The sequence below is a fragment of the Prionailurus viverrinus genome, chromosome D1 (genome assembly GCF_022837055.1).
Source record: "Prionailurus viverrinus isolate Anna chromosome D1, UM_Priviv_1.0, whole genome shotgun sequence".
Lineage (NCBI taxonomy): Eukaryota > Metazoa > Chordata > Mammalia > Carnivora > Felidae > Prionailurus > Prionailurus viverrinus.
In genome coordinates, this window is record NC_062570.1 from 78,239,931 (window position 1) to 78,263,853 (window position 23,923).

Sequence of the window (23,923 nt, forward strand, 5' to 3'; positions counted from 1 at the left end):
AACTAAAAATAGAACTACCCTACGACCCAGCAATTGTATTCCTAGGTATTTAGCCATGGGATACAAGTGTGCTGTTTCAAAGGGACACATGCACCCCCATGTTTATAGCAGCATTATCAACAATAGCCAAAGTATGGAAAGAGCCCAGATGTCCATCGATGGATGAATGGATAAAGAAGATGTGGTATATATATACAATGGAGTATTACTCAGCAATCAAAAAGAATGAAATCTTGCTATTTGCAACTACGAGGATGGAACTGGAGGGTATTATGCTAAGTGAAATTAGTCAGAGAAAGACAAAAATCATATGACTTCACTCATATGAGGACTTTAAGAGACAATACAGATGAACATAAGGGAAGGGAAACAAAAATAATATAAAAACAGGGAGGGGCACAAAACAGATGAGACTCATAAATATGAAGAACAAACTGAGGGTTACTGGAGGGGTTGTTGAAGGGGGGATGGGCTAAATGGGTAAGGGGCACTAAGGAATCTACCCCTGAAATCATTGTTTCACTATATGCTAATTTGGATGTAAATTTTAAAAAATAAAATTGAAGAAAAAAGGAAAAAAAAAGTTTGAGGAAGACAAGAACTTTACACAAAGCATATTACTAGCAGTAGAAGAAGTTTGGAAAGTTACCAAAATGAGTGATGCCTTTGAGTGTGGCCATCTAGAAAAGAGAGCAGTGTACACTGGGAGAATCTCTTTGTGGATTTCTGATTAAAGGAAAGATAGAACTTGGTCAGGCAGATATAAGGTAGGAGGATATTGTAGACAGGGGCCCACCAGGAAGAAAGGCTTGGTGGTAGGAATGGGAAGGTCTTGCTAGAGAAACAGTGAAGGCACTGTGTAGACCAAGAATCAAGGAGACTATAAAGATGCTAGGTTAGAAAAGTGGATTAGAGGCATAAGTCTCATCCTTTGGATATGTTAAAGTGGATATATTTCATATTTGGGGTAGCACAGAAGATTAGGGACTATGCAATAAAGAAGAATAATGACCCAGGAAGGATAGTGTTTAGCAACAATAATTTTAGCAATGAGTGTGATATGTATTGGAGAAGGAAGTTGAGGATACAAGGAATAGCCGTTGTTTTTGTTGCTAGAGGTTTAAATATCAAATCATGAAAATCAAAAAAGAATTTTTTTTCCATTTTATTTATTTTAGATAGAGACAGTGAGGGAGAGGGGCAGAGAGAGAGACAGAGAGAGAGAAAGAATCTTAAGCAGGCTCCACACTCAGCATGGAGACTGACACAGGACTCAATCCCATGACCCTGGGATCATGACCTGAGCTGAAATCAAGAGTCACATGCTCAACCCACTGAGCCACCCATGTTTTTATTAATAAAATTTTTATTAATTTTTATTTTTATTAATATTATGGTACCAGAAATAAAAGGAAGTATGGATCTATAGGAGCTGTGACTCATAAGTTATAGGAAATTAAGGCAGGAAAATAAAATATGTTGAAACTTAGAGACTTAGAGTGCATGAAAAGGGGAGAAGTTAATTTGGGTTGCATATAAGAAAAAAATAGTGGTTTATAACACTGAAAGAAAGAAGGAATCAGGAGTAACAGGTTTAGGGTATAGGGTTTCGTTTTGGGGTGATAAAATATTCTGAAATTGTTCATGGTGATGATTGCACAAGTCTACTAAAAGCCACTGAATTATACACTTACATGGGTGAATTGTAAGGTATGTGAATTATATCACAATGAAGCCATTATAAAATAAAAGGAAAATGAAGAAACAAAATCTGTTTGGGGAGAATAGAAGAATGAAGACAAACGACCTTTAACTGGTTAACTGCCAGGGATGAACAATGGTAAATGATGGTCATAAGAGCAGTAGAAGAAGCCGAGTGGTTTTGAGGAGAGAGAAAAGCAGAAACTGAACCCAATAATCCTCAGTTCAAGGATGGTGGTAGGAAGAGGAATGGTTAGAGGGGTAGTGTTTCTTTCAGGGTTGCATTAGTTTCACCTCATCATCTTAATCAGGAAAACAAACTCAATAGAACTTAGAGATGTGGTTTACACATTGGCCGTACCACTACAGTTGCCAATGGTGGTTGACTTTTCAATGCACTGTGACTCTATTTCAAATTAAAGAAAAGAGAGCTTATGGTGTTCTTGTAGTCAAAGACATAAACAAAACACAGGATGCAGGCTCTGCCTTCTGCCTTCACCTTGTGGGCCAGAGTAATCAAATGGACTCCTGAGGGTAAGTTGAGTGCATCTCAGAGGTCAAACTGCAATCATGGGAAAAACATTTTGAATTTCGTTGACTGGTTGGTTTTTATTCCTCTGGATTGCCAAGTGGAGGGACTCTCACATAGGATATCTCTTTGCCATTTTGAATGTGAAATAAAACTTTTATGCAGTTGAAATTATGTCATGAACATCTAAAATGTTGAGATTCTTGCCACCAGAGGAAAACATAAAATTCCAGAGAAACATTCTTTTCCTGTGTTCCCATCCCAGATATGCAACCCAGCTGGAATAGAAGTTTTGGTGATAAAAGCTGTGTGTCAGATATGTTGGCATGAATGTCATATTTGCATTGGGGAATGCTTATGCTTTTATAATTCTCCTTTTTGTTATTGCAGGGAAGGAGATTACGGCAGAAACTTTTATGGAAAAATTGGATAATGGTGCCTTGCTCTGTCAACTTGCAGAAACCATGCAGGAGAAATTCAAAGAGGGCATGGATGCTAACAAGCCTACAAAGGTAGGAGATCCCCAGGCAAAATCATTCAGGAGGCGGATTACATTTGTAGTTGCTTATGAACAGAGGTTAATTTTAGTATTTTGTCGTCAATGGTGCATTAATATGTCTATTAACAAAACACAGAGGATGCATTTTAATCAGGCAACATGTAATTTGCACTGTACATAAATTACATAATCCTTTCAGTAAGTCTAATTAACTAGAAGGTTATGAAAATTGATGGTATTAATACAAAACAAGTACTGTGTATAAGCTGGTTGAATATGATGTATTGATTACAAATTTAGCACAGAAATAATTTATGTAATCAGGTGATGAACAAAATCTGGTCAAGAAAGATTTACTGAATAGGTCTTTGTTTCCACATAGATTATTATAATAGATCATTGGAATAAAGTATCTGGAGTGTGTAATTTTTTTGTAAGTAGTAGCATTGAACTAAGTAACTTTAGATAAATTACTTTTTTCTGACTGCTCAGATTTCCTTTGTGCACATATTCTTTTAAGATTATTATGAGTTCATAATGAGAGTATGATGCTTGTTATCTTTTTAAAAATTTTTACATTGTTTTATTTATTTATGTTTGAGAGAGTGAGGGAAAAAGAATGAGCAGGGGAGAGGCAGAGAGAGAAGGAGATCCAGAATCTGAAGCAGGCTCCAGGCTCTGAGCTGTCATCACAGAGCCCCACGCAGGGCTCAAACCCACGAACTGTGAGAGAATGACCTGAGCAGAGGTTGGACATCCAACCGACTGAGACACCCATGTGCCCCTGATGCTTGGTATTTTTTGGAAGAAACAAGATAGATGACACTTTTTAATTTTTAAAAGAGAAAGAAAAAGCATAAGAAAAAATAAGTTTAAAATAATGTTGAAAATAGCTTAACATAAAAACTTAAAAATTGTTAAATTTTCTGCAACTGTGGCAAAAAAAAAGTAAATCTGATTCCTCATGTATAGTTTCTTTATGATTACTGAACTAAAATTCAAACAAAACTCAAGCTCCCTAAAATAATGCATTTTTTTACAGCTCTGTACTTACGTTGGAGATAATATTTTACATCACTCTGTGAAGTACTGTATGCTATATACAAAGCCCCTCCATTATATTTTCCATCTTAAAAGCAGCTCTTTGAAAGTGTTAGTTAACGCAGTGGTTCCCAAACCTTGCTGCACATTGGAATCACCTGAGTGTCTTTAAAAATGATTCAGACTGGGCTCCTGTGCCTGAACATCCTGATTTAATTTCTGTGGGGTGCAACCTGGGGATTGGGATGTCTCAAAAGTTCTGCAGGTGATTCTCATGGGCAGCAAAATTTGGGAACCACTGTGTTCATCTTTTTTTTTCTCTATCGGATAGATGCTAAGTGATCTGTGGAAGATCAACAGGCTAGTAAGTGACAGAGCAAGAATTTGCTGTGGACCTTCTTTTTCTAAGCCTCTCATTTTAGTGCACTGTGTGTAGTATAGACATGAAGAGATATATCATTTATGAACATGCTTATGTCACATTTAGTGTGAGGACGTTAGGAAACCAATAATTCTTTTGCCGTGCTTTCCATTGTAATGAGACTCTACTTCAGCTGACCGAGCAGAAAACATAATGCCTAATAGGAGGACAATTTGTATAGAAGGTTCACTGTGAAATAATTAACAAAGAGGAAAAAACTGCTGGGTGCAAGATTGTTTTGAGATCATTATGTTAATATTGCATTGGTCCTGAAACTTCTATTTATATTGCTTGTTGTTGAGAAGAGAGACCGTTACTTCAGTGCTAAGGTCTTGAGCCCTTCATAGTAACAAAGAATAAACAACTCTACAAAGGCTGGTGTAAGGTTTTCTTGTTTTGTTTTGTAAGCTTATGTTTTATAAAACAGAAGCTGAGATCTCCAAATAGAGTTGTACGGCCATCAGCTGTAAGAGAACCCCCAAAGCATTAATCTATAATTTAAAGGCTTTGTTCTTGGGCACATTTTGCTTGGGTTTTAGTTTTGTTATTTATTAATTGGACATGTCTATCTTTGATTTCCTTACCTGTAAAGCAGGAGTAATAATTATGCATATATACGTTCCAGAAAGCATTGCACAAAAAAGACTTTAGATAAATATTATTTCCCTTCCCTACGTGAAAGAGTTAAGAGATCCTGATGAGAATTTTTGATTTGCTAGAAGAAACTAGAAGAAAAAGATGAGTACTTTGTAAATATAACTACTCATAGTTAACACGATATATACAAATAGGTGTATCTTTTCTGTAAATCTCCATGAGAATATGTAATAGAATAGTTATGGATCAGGATTTTGATAGCTGTTTCTCCTTTGAAACATTCATTTCAAATTATATCATTTTTATAATACAACTATAAAACATAAAAAAGAAACAAATTAAGTTTTCCTTTCAAAGTGAGTAAAAATAAAGCAAGGTCTTATTAAACTTGAAATACTTCCTTGACTCTAAGCAATTTGTTTAATTAAATATAAAGTTCAAATTTATTCTGATCATAATAAATATATTTTAGTATAAAAACTCAACTGGTAATTGAACAAGTGTAGATTTAAAAATACCCTTTATGATCTCACTTTCAGTGCTCAAAAAATCAAATTTAATTTGAGTTAGAAGTCGACACAATTACTCTTGACTGAATTACCTTCTGTGTCCTTGGCAGAATTTATATATTTTACAACTTACTTCCAACAATATGCAGCTTAAATCAAAATAGCATATGTCTTACTATATGAAAAAAGTGCAAAGAAGGTTAGTTTTCCTTTTTTACATTTTATGAAATATTTTTCAAAAGATGAGAAACCACATGGCTAATACTTCATTGCTATTACTGTTCATAAATATAATTTTGTCAATCTATCCAAGTTTGATATGAGCACTTTCATAAATCAAATATAATTTTGTTTTCAATCCATCTTTTGTCTAAAACAGGAATAGATGTTATATGAAATTGTATAGTATTTTGCTGTTATTAAATCTAAATTTAAACAAGAATAAATTCACTAAGACCCAGGTAGTTAGGTTGACATTGAATATTTCCCATAGAAAAACAAGGAGGCTTTCAAATTGCATATAAATAACCTATGGGTTACAATATTACCTGATTGTATGTATGTGTAATTATTTTCCACCTTGGCACTTTAGAATCTAGGAAAAACAATAGTGGTAAAGACTGGTAAGTTGGTTAATACCTTTGCTGAATTAGTGAAACTGTTACATTTAGGGAGATATTAAAACATAATTACTTTTAAAAAAATCAACCACAAACTTGATCCCTTCTTAAGTCCTTTGTAATTTTCTCCTAGCACTTAAATCTCACATGTTCGTTCTCATAGCAATATTTTTACTTTTCCTAATTGATATTTAATTTGGAGATTTTATAGCCATGTAAACACATTCAGATGAGTAAGTTATACTTGGTACATGTGAAGTATGTCTGTGTTAAGAGTGACTTAAACAATCCTAATACTTGCAAGCCTATTTAATAAATATGTTAGACAGTTTACATCTTTAATATTTGAGTTATAAATCCATGAGTTATATCCTATTCTGGCTTGATAACATATCTCAATGAAAGTAAATGATATCCTATGATTCTTTCTTTCTAGGCATCAATAATAGATCAATAAAAGTAGCCTCTCTCTGTTTGTTAGCTATAAGTAGTAAATCCTACCCTTTGCATTTTTTCACTTTGCATGGAAGCAATGCAGAAATTTCATAGAATTAAGCAATAGGTAGGTAGAAGTATTTGAGACTCACGTGCATCAGTTTAATGTATAATTTGGTTTTGATTAACTCATATATACCACAATATGATTAATTAAGTCTAACTATAAATGTTAATATTCCTGGAGCTGAGGACCCTAAAAGGCAAAAATCTAACCAAAACAAATCTTTCCAATATCATATCGGGGTAAGAAAACCAAAATAAGCGATAAGTCCAAGGTCATATTTTATGTTTTTTGATCCTTAGTTACCTGACTCAAAGTTAGCATCTCCAATCAGGACAGAATAATTGTTACCTTGATATATGAACTTTCACTTCGTGGTCTTGATAGTATTCAACTGTAGGAACCCCTTCTTATTGTGTATTTACTTTTCTTTTAACACCAGCCATCTTGTATACTTGCTGATTTGTACACAAGATTCTCAAGGACTGGGGCATCAACATGGTGCAAGTCATTCAAAGGGTTCAACCTCTCTTTTTCTCCTAACATTCTTTTCCATTTGTCTCATTTATCTTGACAGTCTCTGCCCCAGGCATCAGAGTTTTCCTGGGTTAAGAGCTTTCTTTGACTTCAAAGAGCCCTGAATGGTTAGATCAGTTTTGAAGCACAAGAAGGGAAAAGAAAAGAAAAAAAAAAAAGAAGTTCTGTTAGCTAGTAGAATGCTACATTATGCTCCAAGGAAGGAACTGAACATTCACCATCTAAATGTAGAATCCAGGCCTTGTTTGAGGGAAAGAACATCCTAGTCAGATAGAATGTCCATAGTACATTTGCCCATCAAGAATATCTAGTTCTCAGGGCGCCTGGGTGGCTCAGTTGGTTAAGCATCTGACTTCAGCTCAGGTCATGATCTCACAGTTCGTGAGCCCGAGCCCCACGTCGGGCTCTGTGCTGACAGCTCAGAGCCTGGAGCCTGCTTTGAGTTCTGTGTCTCTGACTCTCTCTGCCCCCTCCCCCACTCACACTCTGTCTCTGTCTCTCAAAAATGAATAAACATTAAAAAAAAAAAAAAGAAGAATATCTAGTTCTCTGAGCTGTAAGATAACACTACCTCAGGATGTCTAACCATCAAGGAATTAGATAAAACATAGAGATTCGAGTTTTTCCCTTCAAAATCGATAGCATGTTTTGTTTGGAGAACATCTTACTTATCAAGATTGATTTCAGAGAAATCCAGAAAAGTGTGTTTACTGCTGAAGCCTCTGACAGAACAAGGAAGTATGATAGAAATGATCAAAGGTTTTTCTTGAAAAGAAAATCTCAGCTGTGATTAATCTAGAGTCATCTATATCTGGCTGTACAACTAAAATAATTGTGTACTTCTTAAGAAATTCATGGTTTTTAAATACAAATGTAATGCTAGGACTAGGACTAAACCAACAGAGTGAGTCATGATAAATGGAGGGACTAAAGGTGTAATGATGTGGACATAAATGTTTTTTTTCTTTTGAGTTATTTTGCTGTCTGGGACTGAGAGGAAAAGGAAAAAAAAAGTCAGGGATAAAATCCAATTACTCAGGTTTTAAAAAAAATACAAATATCTTCACATTTTAAATATATAAAGGTAAATTATTTACCAATATAAAATTAATTCCTTGTTACCAATTTTCTAAGGAAAATCTTAATCAGAAATATCTTGAAATCAGAAAATCTTAATCAGAAATACCATGAAATATCTTGCTGAGTTTTTTTTTTTTTTCTCATTGGGGGTATTACTGTTCTAGACCATCTTACAGGGTTATGTCTAAGTCAGGTTTCACTGCCATAGCAGTAAGTGTTGATGAATCATATAGAATGTTAGGAAAAGAAGCTCAACTTTTTTTTTCTACCCATAGTCAAATAGTCATAAGAGACTTGATACTCAACTTGATCTGGGTTGCTGTATGTATGGACTAAGGAGAACAAAAGCAGCAATATGAAAGAATGGGTATAATTGGGAGTGAATGATGTACTTATGGAATTTACCTGTATCTTAAGGCCTAATTGAACGAATGCCATATGTGAGAGAATATCTGTAAGTGATAGAATATTGGTGGGCACCACCGAAAATGTGGCCAAGTTGATTATCTGGTACTAAGTTCATAGTAAACATTTCAAGTTCTATGGTCCCTGGTGTCCCAAGATGGAGATTCGACCTCCATAAGACAACAATAGCGAGTTAGGAACATGTGCATAGTATCCTTTACATAGAAGGCAGTGTTCCGACATGGCCCCTACTGCTGGATCCAGAAACTTCATTTAGTTAACAAAACCCCATCCTGAATTGTCACATAATTTATCCCCTAGAGCGCATGTATTTTATGAAGCCATCTAGTTTGCCTGCTATTCCTGCTCTATAACGTCAAGTCAGCCAAATACCGTGGACCTAGTAGAAGAATGTGTTGTGTGATGTTGAAATGTTCCTATAGTTTATGTTTCAGAGCCTGAGCCAATGTACAGGATAGTAAAACACTTCTGTTATTTTTGTCAAGTGTATGCAAACAGCTTCTGGAATTTTCTATGTTTCAGGATTAAGAAAATTGCATTTCCAGACCAAGAGATGCATGCTAAGTACTAGGATATTTTCTAATATGTATACTTCAATGGAAAGACCAAATCTGGAACAGCAACTCGATTGACACTATTGATTCATTATAATATCCCTGCTGTTCCCCATGTCCCATCCATCTTTCATATTGGCTTGAATTGAATGGAGGTGTGATAGAAATCACTTTTCTGGCAATGTTCAGGTCACTGATAGTAGCATGAATCTCTGACTTTTTCTAAGTTGTGACATTTTATCCCATATGTTAGGGAACAAAAATTATGAAAGTTGCTGAGAATATCCTTGCCAATTATATATTCATGGAAAAATGTAAAAATAGCTTCTATATGTTCAAAGGCATAATAGTCATAGTGTAACTTAGGCTTAGGTCAAAATCCATCTGTCACTTGATCCCCATAAGGTATTTCCCTTTCCCTAATGCATAGCAAACTCTTCAGGTCCCTTTAAAGATTAGAAGGAAGCTTTATAGGAAAGACTTGAGATCATTACTCCTTTCATTCAATGGGCCCTGGGTCTATAAATTGGCTGTAGTCTAAGAACTAGGCCATCAGAAAGATTCTCTTATTGTGTTGCTGTTGCTGTTTTCTGTTATACAACGCAAGAACTTAGGAAGTTGCCTTTCAATTTTCAGCTAAAGGCCTCATGATTAATAAACCACATTCAGATCTCCTGTGGGGCAGGTTATTCTAAGAGATTTGATTGGCCTACTTTGTATGCTAGCAACCATATCCACCTTGCCTATGAAAGTGCTACCATGTATTTCTGCCACCCTGAGAATCCCCATTCACATTAATAAGAGAAAGCTCCTGTCACCAGCATCCTCTCTCTGAAGTGAAAAATCACGTTAGGAAATTAGGGAACTCTCCTCACCAACCTGTTCTTCATATCTTAGCGAAAAATAGAGCATCTTTGGGCCCCACTGAGTGACACTGTAAAAAGTTTACTTCGATGAGGTCCACATTACAAATTGCATGCTGCATTTCTTTTCCAAGGTTTGAATTCCTTCCCCTGTATTTTACTAAGTGATTTCTGGCCTTTTATTGTCATTTAGTGTGGGCTAGCATCACATCTACGTTTGTGTCAGCAAATCTAGCAGACTATTAACGGGATCATCTGTGGCTGTCCACGTTAGCACACCGAATTCTATTTAGTGCAGTTAAAGTGCATTAATTCTGCCAAATCTCAATTTACATCCTGTTCTCCTCAGACTAACACTCCAAGTCTATTACATTAATAAAGAAAAACCCTGCCATAATACACTTAGTGGCACTCAAGATTTTAAATGTATGTTGAGATACATAACCAGTTGGCCAGGGATTCCTGTGTTGGCTAGGAGTTATGCTGTGAGAGGGATCTAACTCCATCCTGATCCAGACTGCAGTATTTTGATACCTGATGGAGATCATCAGCTCTGACTATGGCTAGCTGAGATTCGAAGAACAGAGCAGTGGTACCAGGAATGTCCAGGTTAATTCGTAGTCCTTTCTTAGTCTGGTCCAGGAGAATACCAGAGGTAGGGGAATCCACCATTTACCTTCCCCAGTTCCTGAGAAGGAGTGCTTGCTGTTTCATCCCAGCTTGCCCCCACACTTTATGTCTCTGCCACTCTCCCAAGATAAGAATGTCTAGCTGTGTCCCATTTGGAAACAGAAAACTGGTCAGGGGACAGGAATTAAGCAAAGGACAAGAGCCAATACCAAATGCAAATCATATTACTTGAATTATTTCTATCACAACTATCCTGTGGAAAATTATTCTGCATGCAAAAGCTCACATGTAAAAGAAACTTGATAAATTTCTCTAAGTGGGACAACAGAATTTTGGTAGATTTCAAAATTTATGGCATTTATTAATAATGAGTTATGAGACTGAAAGATTATTCTAAACTGTTAAAAAAGATTTCGTTTTGCTTAATCATGCTAAAAGAAAGACCGGGTTATCTTTCTATTCTCTCTATGAAAAGATTTCCAAGTTACTGTTTGTGAAGGAACAACCAGAAAGTATAAATAAAGCCAAAATCTATAAGGAAAAGTAAAATAGTGTTCTGTCAGGCAGTTAATTGATTAAAATATTATATTCTTTTTCTTTGATGGTTCCAGTGTTTATCCTCTTTAAAAGTTGTTTGTTTGTTGGGCCTTATTTTATTATCCTAAGTAAACATCTAATTCCCTATCTAAGTTTTTGTTCATAACCCTGTATTCTTTTTCATTAAGAGGATGCCAAAATAGTGTAAGCTTAAAAGCCCACAAAAACAGTTTATTCTCCATAAAGAGAATGCTAGTTTTCCGTTCCAGTATTAGCCTCAATACCAATTCCAAATATCCCATAGTTTTCTTTTTAAAAAAAATTTTTTTTTCAACGTTTATTTATTTTTGGGACAGAGAGAGACAGAGCATGAACGGGGGAGGGGCAGAGAGAGAGGGAGACACAGAATCAGAAACAGGCTCCAGGCTCTGAGCCATCAGCCCAGAGCCTGACACGGGGCTTGAACTCACGGACCGCGAGATCGTGACCTGGCTGAAGTCGGACGCTTAACCGACTGCGCCACCCAGGCGCCCCAATCCCATAGTTTTCTAATGCCAAATGCCTGAACTTTACTCTCTGAGACTAAAGAAATAAAAACCGATGGCTTTGGAGGACCTAGGATTTATACCAACTCTGAAGGTTATAAAGCGTGGATACATGAGCATTCACTTCAGAGTACCATTATTAGAATGAATCATTTTAAACACTTTTAGAGAGCTCAGCTAAATAGAGTGGTTAATTGTGTGGACTCAACAGGCACACTTTCTGGGTTTAAATCCTAACTCCACTGTAATTAGCTTGGGAAAACTACTTAATTTCTCTGTGCCGTAACATCCTCATTTGTAACCATGTAGCTAATAATAGTACCTAACGTATCAGTTGTTATGGAGGCTAAATTTAATATACATAAGCACTGAGTAATACCTAGTGTACATGGGTGCTCAGTAACATTAAACTATTAAATCCATTTATCATTTCTCTCAAGTTTCAAATGTTAGCAAGAGGGAGTTTGTTTAGTGTGATGAACAGTCAGCTGTCTGACCAGGTCATGGCTTCACCTTGATTGATGTGTTCTCAGACTGAATAAAATGAGATAGGGAATATTTCCTAAAGAAAAGGTAGAGGGATCTTGGAAAAGTAGAGATGTTTTTAATATTTATGGTTTCCCCATCTGTCGGAGTACCTGTACTATATTGTTATACTTAGTTTTTTGCTTGCCTTTATCCCTTTACTAGACCCTAAGATCATTGAGAACTTGGTTAATGTCTTATTTGTATGTAGGTCTATCATAAAATCTGGCATATAGGTCTTCAGTAGATCTGTTTTTAGATGAATGAATAAATGAATGAATGGGTCAATGTAGATATTTACTTGTAGATCCAGAATGCTGTTGTCAGTGGGTTTTAGCAATTCTCGATTTTTAACCCGAAGACTTTTGTCACCAAGTTTGAAATTCCTCCCTCTGCTGGTTTTGCTTCACTCAAACACTTTGATGTTCAAAATCATAAGGCACAAAGCTGACGTTTTAAGTAATGGGGAAAACAGAGAATCGGAGAGTTTTGGGGTGGTTCAGGGAAAGAAAAAGGATCTGAGGACATTAAAAGTGCTGACAAGATATTGGTGAAGTAATAGACCGTGGAGGTCTAAGTTAGTAAGGAAGTTCTGGAGGAGATGGGTCATTTAAGTTAATTGCAAATGAGATGATGTAGTCACACACTATGTTATATTATTTGAGTTCAGAACATTATCTAAAGGTAAAAATGATGACAAAAATGAGCATATTAATATCCCAATGTTTTATTCCATTGAAGGATTACTTTTCAAGACCTGTTTATAGTGTTTGCTGTGGTTTGAATAAAATATAAAATATAAAAGGATAATAAAAGGATCAGATGAGTGATAACTAATGGCTTTATGAACTTGCTTATCATTGATAATTAAGAAAAAGAATAATTTTAGGATCTTTCATGGACTAAGTTCTCAAGGGGTACTTTTGACCTGAAATAAGGTACTACTAGAGTAATTAAGGGTTGTGTCTTTCAATGACTGAGGAGCTGTAAAGATATAATCCCTGTGGAGGTGGGTTTTTTTTTTTTTTTGCATCTTTTTCTCAATAACTGCTCCTTTTGTCCAATAAAATAGTTGGTGAGTGAAATGGGAATATAAGAACCATTGTTTCTTTTCAGAGCCCTAATTAGCCATCTACCAAAACACTCTGTAACAACCAAGGTAAAAATACAGTTTCTGTAAAACTGCAGGAGGGAGTCAGAGAATTCCAGTGCGTAAGAGCAACGAGCAATAAACGCTGCTGTCAGCTTTCCAAAAAAATGTGTTATTTTATTAACTAAGGGTTAACTCAAAAAGGAGATAAAAATGACCATGGGGCAGAGCAAGTTCATCATTTTAACAACCTTAAATAATAGAGAATAGTATGAACTACAAATATTTTACAATAACTGAGTCCTATTTCTTTTTTTCTTTTTCTTCTTTAATGTTTATTTATCTTTGAGACAGTGAGAGAGAGAGAGAGAGAGAGAGAGAGAGAGACAGAGAGAGTGTGAGCAAGGGAGGGGCAGAGAGAGAGAGGGAGACACAGAATCCGAAGCAGGCTCCAGGCTCTGAGCTGTCAGCACAGAGCCCAACATGGGGCTCCAACTCACTGACCAGATCATGACCTGAGCCGAAGTTAGACCCCTAACTGACTGAGCCACCCGGGCGCCCCTATTTATGTATGTTATTTTAAAAGTTGATATATGATTGATGAGTATAAGAGCTCTTGTTAGAAACAAGAGATGACATTATTTACTGTGAATATTTCTGTGCGTATGTGTCATTGGTAATAATGGTTGTGATGTAAAGGTAGACAGTCTTCTCAAGGAATTTACTACCTATTAGGGAGAAATAAGATGCATGCGGTATTATATAGATTTTGAGATCAAGCTCACAAAATGATTTGAAAACGAATTAATTTTAAGCAGCCACAGTTTAAATAAAAGAAAGGCAATATTTATCATGTGACTGAATTTAGAACAGAATTTAAAGCATATAGTAGTATACATTGAAAAGTTTTCATGCACATAGTTGTTTAAAATTTTTATTTTGAGTGTGTCTCATCTGCTTTCTAAATCAAAAGGTATACCAATTAAAAATCATATCTGCTTTATAAAATAGAATGGCTGTTGTGCTTAAGCCTATTGCAATGATTTTAAGTGGATTTCAGTATATTAATTTGATTGTTCCTACTACCCATACATTATTATTACAGCTTTTTCCTCTTTTATTATCACAGAGTCAAAATTTAAACTATTCTCATTTGGTTGTCCTCAGTAAATCATAGAAGAAATTGCCACTTTCCCTTATATATATATAACTCCTTCGGTGGGTGGCAAAGACAGCCAATGTCTAAGCCAGGTGGGCTGAAGTTTTTTGGGAATTACCTAAAACGGTATAAAGTTTGTTGAGTTGTCTGTATGATGAAATTAGAAGTAGAACGATATTATGGGTTTACATACTTAAAATTATTTGGACAAGCATACAGGGCTCGCTAAATGGAATATAACCAGGTGCAAAGCATGGAATTAACCTTTGTGACAACACTCATGTTTGAGATGGTTTTCTTTTTATGTACAAAGAAGCAAATGAAAAGAATCAGAATTATTTTAGAATTTCCCTCAAATTACAAGAGAGTAAAATATACCCTACCATTATCATATTTGGCTCCCTACTTGTTTGTTCTAAACCAGTAGTTGCCAACCTCTTAATGAGCAAGAGTGAGTCATTTTCCCAAATCCTAAGCTTCTTTTCTTATTGGAGTTTGCTTCTGATGAGCTAAGAGATGTGAAGGGGTATTTCTAGCCCTATTCAGTACCCTGCCAAGAATCTCCACATTCCAGAGTGAGGGGGAGAAGAGAAAGACAAGGTGGCAGCACTGAACTTAGAAATTTGCCAGGTTTCAGTAGCTGTATGTTTATGTGAATCTGCTGATAAATCGCCCTCCTTCAAAACTGCTCAGCGGTTCTTTCCTCTCAAAAGTTAAAACTGTAAGCTATTGTTTGGTAGTGTAAATAATGGTTGCATTAAAAGCATACGAAGCATGAGACTAAAAATAAAACATGTCGAATTGAAGTTCCAAAAGCATGAAAAAAAAAAAAAAACAGATCTGGCTTAGAAGAAGGAGTACACACACACACACACACACACACACACACACATTTTTCATCTACATAATTTCATAACATCAGCAGAACATTGCCCCCGAGCGTAAAAGTAAACCTGATCGAATTTTTCCACAGTGACATCATCTTTTCCACTTATAGGCTCACATCCTGCATTTAACCGCATGCAGGCACATGGGCAAGGCGTGTAACTGGGGAACTGTTTTTCTGATATTTGATAGCACTGACTGTGGCCACTGCTGTTTCAAAGCACTGTGGATATAGAATACTATGTCAGGAAAAGTCACTCTCACCATATGGAAAATAGAAAATTAATTACTTTAAAATGAGCTGTTGCTAAATGCTTTGGAGAAATTCTGGTCATTTAAACAAATCAATAATGAATATGCATGCCATTTCTTAAAGCAGACCATTTACAGGTTTTATAACAAGAACATTTTTAAGGGGCTGTAAATTCGAGGAAAAATGTTCCTTTTTAATTTGAAAATGTCTGAGGATTGCTAGATGATTTAAAATGTAAGTACTCACCATATGTGTGTGTGTGGTCCAAGGTATGTGGTACTGGTGCATTGCAGAGTAATGGCATAATGTTTTCTAGATGAGGTAATTGAGTTTATAGTATGTAGAGCTCTCCAACTGTATAAGCTTTTAGGAGCTGCCTACATGAATACCTGCTATTGTTTTGCTTAGCAGTTTGAATATGCATTACATATCATGCATGGAGCTGTCTCGTATGTGTTTTGTGTTTATACCACTTTGCTGGTCATGTCTGATTTCCCACAGGCTGTTTGTCTAATGGATGCTCCCTGTAAGAAGTCATAATGCAGCAATTCCTGTATCTTGAAGCCAAAACTAAAATAGAAACAAAACAAAGAACTTAGCTCTACCTACAATTGTTAAAAAGAATGAAACCTCTGAAGTAAAAAGGAAGAAACGAATCTTTTTTTTCTTTTTACATTTATTTATTTTTGGAAGAGAGATACAGAGCACAAGTGGGGGAGGGGCAGAGAGAGGAGGCACAAAATCCAAAGCAGGCTCCAGGCTCCCAGCTGTCAGCACAGAGCCCAGCGCGGGGCTCGAACTCACAAACTTTGAGATCATGACCTGAGCAGAAGTCGGACACTTAACTGACTGAGCCACCCAGGCGCCCCAGGAATCTTTTTTTTTTTTAAAGGTTTATTTAATTTTGAAAGAGAGAGGAAGATTGAGAGAGACAGAGTGTGAGTAGGGGAGGGGAGAGAGAGAGGGAGACACAGAACCAAAGCAGGCTCCAGGCTCTGAGGTGTCATCACAGAACCTGACACAGGGCTTGAACTCAACAAACCACAAGATCATGACCTGAGCTGAAGTTGGACGCTTAAACGACTGAGCCCCCCAGGTGGCCCAAGAAGGGAATCTTTTTTTTTTTTTTTAATTTTTTTTTTTTAACGTTTTATTTATTTTTGAGACAGGGAGAGACAGAGCATGAACAGGGGAGGGTCAGAGAGAGGGAGACACAGAATCTGAAGCAGGCTCCAGGCTCTGAGCTGTCAGCACAGAGCCTGACGCGGGGCTCGAACTCATGGACCGCAAGATCATGACCTGAGCTGAAGTCGGCAGCCTAACCGACTGAGCCACCCAGGCGCCCCAAGAAGGGAATCTTAAAATGGGAGTGAACTGACTAAATTCCGAATAAGTCTAGGGAATTTCTTGAGAGGCAGTTTTGTACTAGGTGTTATAAAGGCCAATAAGTCACCGACTCTGCCTTCTAGATCAGAGACAATTATTTTTGTATCCTGCCTTCTTTAACCATTGGGTGAGGCCTGCCGATCCTTTTTCATGATGATGTTTTTAAATGCATGACATTAAGGATTATAAAACACAAAATAGAGGGTATCAACATTTTTTGAAATATGGTTACTACATTATTAAAAATAAATATTAAAGCACAAGTTAAAAAAAATAAGCAATGTGTTTGCTTATTTTTATTAATCTGGCATTGGTTTTGAAAATACTGTAGTTTTTTTAAAAAATGTATTTCAATTCTATTGTAGTTAACATACACTGTTATATTAGTTTCAGGTGTACCATGTAGTGATTCAACAGTTCCATCCATTACTCAGTTCTCACCATGACAAGTGTACTATTTAATCCCTTTCACTATTTCACCCATCCCCCACCCCCCACCTCCCCTCTGTTAACCATCAGTTGGTTCACTCTAGTTAAGAGTCTTGTTTTTGGGTTGCCTCTTTTTCCCCCCTTTGTTCATTTATTTTGTTTCTTAAATTTCACATATGAGTGAAATTATATGGTATCTATCTTTCTCTGACTAGCGTATTTCACTTACCATTATATCTTCTAGATCCATCTGTGTTGTTGCAAATGACAAGATTCCATTCCTTTTATGGCTGAGTAATAAGATTCCATTGTGTGTGTATGTATGTATGTATATATATATATATATATATATATATATATATATATATATACACACACACACACACACACCACATTGTTTCATCTATTTATCTGTCAGTGGACACTGAGGCTGCCTCCCTAATTTGGGTATTGTAAATAATGCTGCAATAAACACAGGAGTTCATATATCTTTTCAAATTACTGTTTTTGTATTCTTTGGGTAAATACCTAGTAGTGCAATTACTGGATCTTAGGGGAGTTCTATTTTTAACTTTTTGAGGAAACTCCATACTGGTCCTCAGTGGCTGCACCAGTTTGCATTCCCAAACAGTGCATAAGGGTTCCTTTTTCTCCACATCCTTAACAACATTTATTGTTTCTTGTGTTTTTGAATTGACATTGAAAATCATTAGATCAGAGGGGTACATATATTTTTAATTTTTTGAGGAGCTTCCATTCTGTGTTCCACAGTGGTTACACCAGTTTGCATTCCCACCAACAGTGAACAAGGGTTCTGAAAAATACTGTAGTTTTAAAGTAAAAGAGAAAGTAAACTTAATATTTCAGGTATACATTCTAGACATTACATTCATAATAAAAGTATATTGAAAATCAGAGGAGAGGGCAGCCTGGGTGGCTCAGTCAGTTGAGCGTCTGACTCTGAATTTTGGCTTAAGTCATGATCTCATGGTCATGGGATCAAGCCTCCCATTGGGCTCTGCACTGAGTGTGGAGCCTGCTTAAGATTCTCTCTCACTCTGCCCCTCTCCCCCACTCTCACACTCTCTCTCTTTCTCAAAAAATAAAAAATAAAAAAAAATTAGAGGAGAGTAAAAATAAACATAATATTTTGCTTCCCAGACCAAGAACGTATTCTGGATGATCACAATCTAGTGAAGAATAGTGTTATAGACACTATTCATGGTCTTCCCAGACCAAGAATGTATTCTAGATGATCACAATCTAGTGACGAATAGTGTTATAGACATACAAAACTCAGAATAAACGTATTTTACACAGGTACGGTGGGAACATTAAGACAGGAAAGATTAATCTCTATATTTGTATGTATATGATAAATGCATGTACAAATGTATAAAAAACATGTGTATGTATTGAAAATCATAAATGAGGAACCACCCCATATTTTGTTCCATGTTATCATATTTGCTATGTTTAAATATTTTTTAAAGTTTGAGAAGTAGCTATCTGATCTTTTTTTCAGACTTACTGAATACCATGAGATATGATAATAAAGTAAGCTTTTACTAAGTACTTATTCTTTGTCAGAGTAAACTTTTAACATAGATTAAATCATCAAATAATTTAAAACTTATAACATATCATGCTATTTCTTTTTTTTTTTTTTTTCAACATTTATTTATTTTTGGGACAGAGAGAGACAGAGCATGAACGGGGGTGGGGCAGAGAGAGAGGGAGACACAGAATCGGAAACAGGCTCCAGGCTCCGAGCCATCAGCCCGGAGCCCGACGCGGGGCTCGAACTCACGGACCGTGAGATCATGACCTGGCTGAAGTCGGACGCTTAACCGACTGCGCCACCCAGGCGCCCCTTTATCATGCTATTTCTTAGCTGACAATTCTCTAATGGCATCATGACTCACTTCAACTAAAAGCCTAAATCTTTATGATTACATACAAGGCCCTACATACTCAATTTCCTAGCTAACTATCTGATCTCGTTTCATGTGACTTTCCCCAAACTCTGCTTTGCTGCAGTCATAATGACCTCCTTGGTCTTTGAACCCAACAAACAGGTCCCAACTACCACAGGGCCTTTGCAATTGCTCTTCTATCTTCTCAGAATATTTTTTCTTCAGAAATATATATGACTCGCTCCTCACTCCCTTTAGGTCTGTGTTCAAATGTTGTCTTTTGGCTGATGCCTTCTCTGACTTCCCTATATAAAGTCTTTCACAGATGATCTAGAATTTTCAATTGATAGATATGTTTTGAGTGCTGTATTCAAGATACTGATAAATAAAAAAAAGTGTAAAACATTCCTGTCCCCTCTCAAAGGGCTTAGATTCTAGTTAAGTTAATAAAATACGAACATGTAAGAATACAGATATAAATAAATGTTCAATAAATGACATATATCAGCAGTTTGTATCACCATGCCATCCATTATATTGATGCCATTCAATCAATTATTCAAAAAACATTTATTGAACACCTAAAATATGCTACCTTGTGGAGTAGCAGGTTGTTAGGAAGAATAACATTAAGCAAATAGTTAAGCTAACAGTGAATTACAACTGTGTGATGTGTAAGTATGGGAAAATCCAAGTATATGGTAACTTTAAAAGGGCAACGTTGTAGAAAGGGCAGTCTTGTCGAAAGGACTTTTATATTATTTTGAAGCAGGAATGGGAATTAGCCAGACAGAAAGGGGATCTAGAATGTTCCAAATATGGAAAATAGGTCATGGGAAAAGCCCTCAGTTGTGGAGGTGCATGATGACTTTAAGAAACTAAAAGTCAAGCAAGTGTTTGGATACTAGCATGTATTATTAGTGTCCAGAATGAGACCAGAGCCAAATTTGTTGAATGTTGGCCCGTATATTAAGAACAACAAATAAGCTTCCCACTTTGACTCAGGTAGTGATCTCACTGTTCATGGGTTTGAGCCCCATGTCAAGCTCTGTGCTGACAGCTCAGAGCCTGGAGCCTGCTTCGGATTCTGTGTCTCCTTCTCTCTCTTTCCCTACCCCACTCACTCTAACTCTCTCTCTCTCTCTCTCTCTCTCTCTCTCTCTCTCTCTCTCAAAAATAAATAAATGTTAAAAAAATTAAAAAAAAAAAGAACATTATGCCATTGAAGCATTTTAAACAGGGGCTTGATAGAATCTTTTAAAAAGATGACATTTGCAGTGTGGTGAATGGGTTGGAAGGGAGAGGTGAATATGGAAGTAAGGACCTCTCGTAGGAAGCTAGCTATTGCCCTGCTTAGGAGAGAGATAATGACCATCAACCTGAGGTGCTAGCAGTGATACTGCAAAGAAGCACGTGGTTTTGAGATCTATTGAAACTTGGTGGGACAGGGATGGAAAATGTTTCCCTTCTTCCTTTCTAGGGTCTTTGGCTAGTCTAATAATTAAACTGACCCAAGACAGATTAACAGACAGAAAACAAATTTAATTTCATATGTTTGCGAGTCCCATAAAAATATATGACCCAAAGAAGTGACCAAAGCAGGAAGCTCTTATAGCTTGTAGACAAAGAAACAATACATTTGTGAAGAATTGACAAGACAAAGGGGTTTGGACTTGGAGTAGTAAATTAGTGAAGAAGAAGAAGCATAAAGCTTGTTTACGTAGACTTCTTGGCCCTAAATTCCCATTCTCTGGTGATAAGGATGCTGTCTTCCCTCCTGGTACCTTTCACATGGGAGATTTATCCCCTGCCTGTTGAGAGACCAAGTAAGGTCAGAGCGCCTTTCTTGCTCTGGCTGTTTCTCAAGTATCTCTAGTTCAAAATAATATGCCAAAAGGTGAGGGAGATTGGGTTTCATATGTGAAGAAATGGATGGCGGTGCTTTATTTTACAATTGGAAAAGCAGGGGAAGAAAAGTTTGGGGAAAAATCATGGGTGTCTGTGCCATATACCCTCATGGGTATCCAAGAGTTATGAGCCCTGTGGGCTCATCTCACACCACTCTTTACATTTCTGCTCAAGAAAAGAAATAAGCAAATGAGTTGGCAAACTTACTTGGGCAAAGAGGTAAGGGAAGGACAGAGAGAACCCTTGTGTCAGTCAGGGCTGTGTGGTGGGAGGGAGCACGGGGAGCATCAAGAGTGGGAGTAGAGGCTGGTGAGCCTGTAGGGGGCATTGAGGTCCTCTGCTAGGTCTGCAGGTAGGAGTGGGGCTAATACTAATCGTGGAAGCTGTACTAGAAGGAGCTTTGCTTTATCCTAAAAGCACTGGGACGCTAAATTTGCCTTTTTAAAAGTCTACTCTAATTGGAATGTGGAGAATAGATATGAATGCACAACATAATAATGAAAAGAAATTAGAAGATGGATAAAAACAAATTGTGATTAAATCACCATACTAATGTAGAGCGTCTGCTTTAAATTTTTTCCCCTAATTACAGATGTGACGACGTAACTATTTTTCACTTCTCCTCAGGGCATTCTTTGTAAAAAGAACTGAAAGTAGACACATATTTGAAAAAAAAAATAACATTAATCGAAGATAAGCTGTGGTCTAGGATAGACACTTTCCAAAACATCTTATTTAATTCTCAAAACATGTTACAAATGATAGATCTGAAGTTCCAAAAGGTTAAATAGATTAACTAACTTCTTGATGACTCAGTCTGATTGCTGATGAGTTGTAGTTTCAAGGCTTAAGCCTTTTCTCTTTGATTTACTAAAAGTTTAACATTTCCATCATTCAAATTTACTGAAAGTCTAGGGAGCTATCCCTATTGGTGGACACTTGTAGTGTGCCTAAAATCTGTAGTGCAGTGAAGTTACCAAAACAAAGTGAGAGAGAGAGAGAGAGAGAGAGAGAGAGAGAGAGAGAGAGAGTCTTTGCTCAAAAAGTGTTTGGAAGTATGCTAGCCACTAAAATAAATTGGGTTTTCTGGAATCCATTCAGGAAACAATCCTTGGACTTCTGACAATGCTTTTCTTTGTTGGATATTTTAGAGATGCCTACCAAAAAGTAGTTTTAGCTAAAATATTAGCATCAGTGGCTCTGTGAACTCAAAATTTGCTGCCAATCATTTTAAATTATTATGTCTTAAAATGTACACAATGTTAGTGGGAAACGAAAAATTCAAGATGATGAGGGTAGGGAGTAAGCTGAGGGCAAAGTGCAGGCTAACAGCACCCCCCCCCACCCCCCATGGGATGCGTATGATACTCCTTGAATACTCCAGGCTATCCAAAAACAGGAAAGGACAAAAACAAAAACAAAACCAAACAAAACAAAATACAACTGGTTAAACAGATAAGAGTCTCCACCAGTTTACCAGAAAAAGGCAATCCCATCATAGCCTAAAGTCCAGGAACTTCCTACTGTCTTAATGTTAATGCTTTGCTAGAGGGAAAAACAACCTCAGCTTGACAATAGCTAGGCCTCCAGTAAGTCTTTAGCATATGAAAGCTTTTTTGGAAACCCTTTCTCCCTGACTCCATTAAATGGTCACCCCTCCCACAACCCCAGTGCACCTTTTCCTGCCCATGGGTCCTGTCTCTGTGCTTTATTAACATCACCTTTTTGCACCAAAGACATCTTCAAGAATTCTTTTTTGGCTGTCAGCTCCAAACCCCATGAACCCCAAATCATCCCAAAACTTCGTCACAAGATACATCTGATAAGACTTTTCTTGCTTGTTTCCTTAATTCCTTAATTTTAGAAGGGACACAGAAAACTAACATACATTCTCAAGAACATGTTTGAAACTATCATCAATTTGAGCTCCTATAATTAATTAATAATTAAGAAATCTGAAGGACTGCTCTGCCTAGTATCCAACAGCCCTTTTTTTTTCTCTGTGAAATCTTTCCGGTTCACAGAGTAAGTTTCTCTTCTTCCGATTGATGCCCGACTCGTGAAGTCTTGGTACTCTAGCTGTGAAGATGGAGATGGCAGAAGAAAAAGAAATCAGTTATTTTTTACGTCCATAGAATTATGTAAATTTTTTTATTCAGTCCTTTAAGTCACTGTTGACAACAAATAACATAATTATTTTTCCAGAGGATATGTGTAGTTGGATTACTTATTAGTTTATATGTTAAAATCGTTTCCTGCAGGCAAACACATGCATCCGTCTATAGATTCAATTGTTCAGAGTCAAGGAGTTTGCACATCAAAATGTCTAGATTTCCAAATTCTTCTAAAAAATTGAAATGTCTAACAACATTGAGACCGTATTTTTTATGGTGATGTCTTAGACTTAAATAAATATGTCGGCCCCTCCTGGACTGGTATGAGTTCTTCAGATTTCCACAATCCCCATCGCTCCTTATAATCTCTGGGAACCAGCTGATCTGCCTGGCCACTTCTGGGCCTTTGAGTTTGTAACCCTGGTTTAGATTATAATATTGGCAATTCTTGTAAGGTATAATTATACCTTTTGTGACTCAAACCCAGTTGACTTTTCCGGTCTCATTTTCTCTTCTACGTGCATTTTATGCTCACCCATAGCAGCCATCCTGGTTCAGGCTTTGTCTGATGTTTCACTTTCTGGACAGTACTGTCCTTATATGCCTGTTGAGCACTTGAGATCCTTCAATTGTGTAAATTACTGCCCCTTTCTGAGGCTTTGCTATCGTG

General features: G+C 36.7%; 1 protein-coding gene across 1 annotated transcript in view; it reads left to right on the forward strand.

The window, feature by feature from the left end:
• GAS2 (growth arrest specific 2) overlaps nucleotides 1–23,923 on the forward strand; it is a 129,723-nt gene that overhangs the window by 16,782 nt on the left and 89,018 nt on the right. Inside the window, exon 3 of the mRNA XM_047879081.1 lies at nucleotides 2,621–2,742. Coding sequence (XP_047735037.1) covers nucleotides 2,621–2,742 — 122 coding nt within the window. The remainder of the gene's footprint in view (nucleotides 1–2,620; nucleotides 2,743–23,923) is intronic.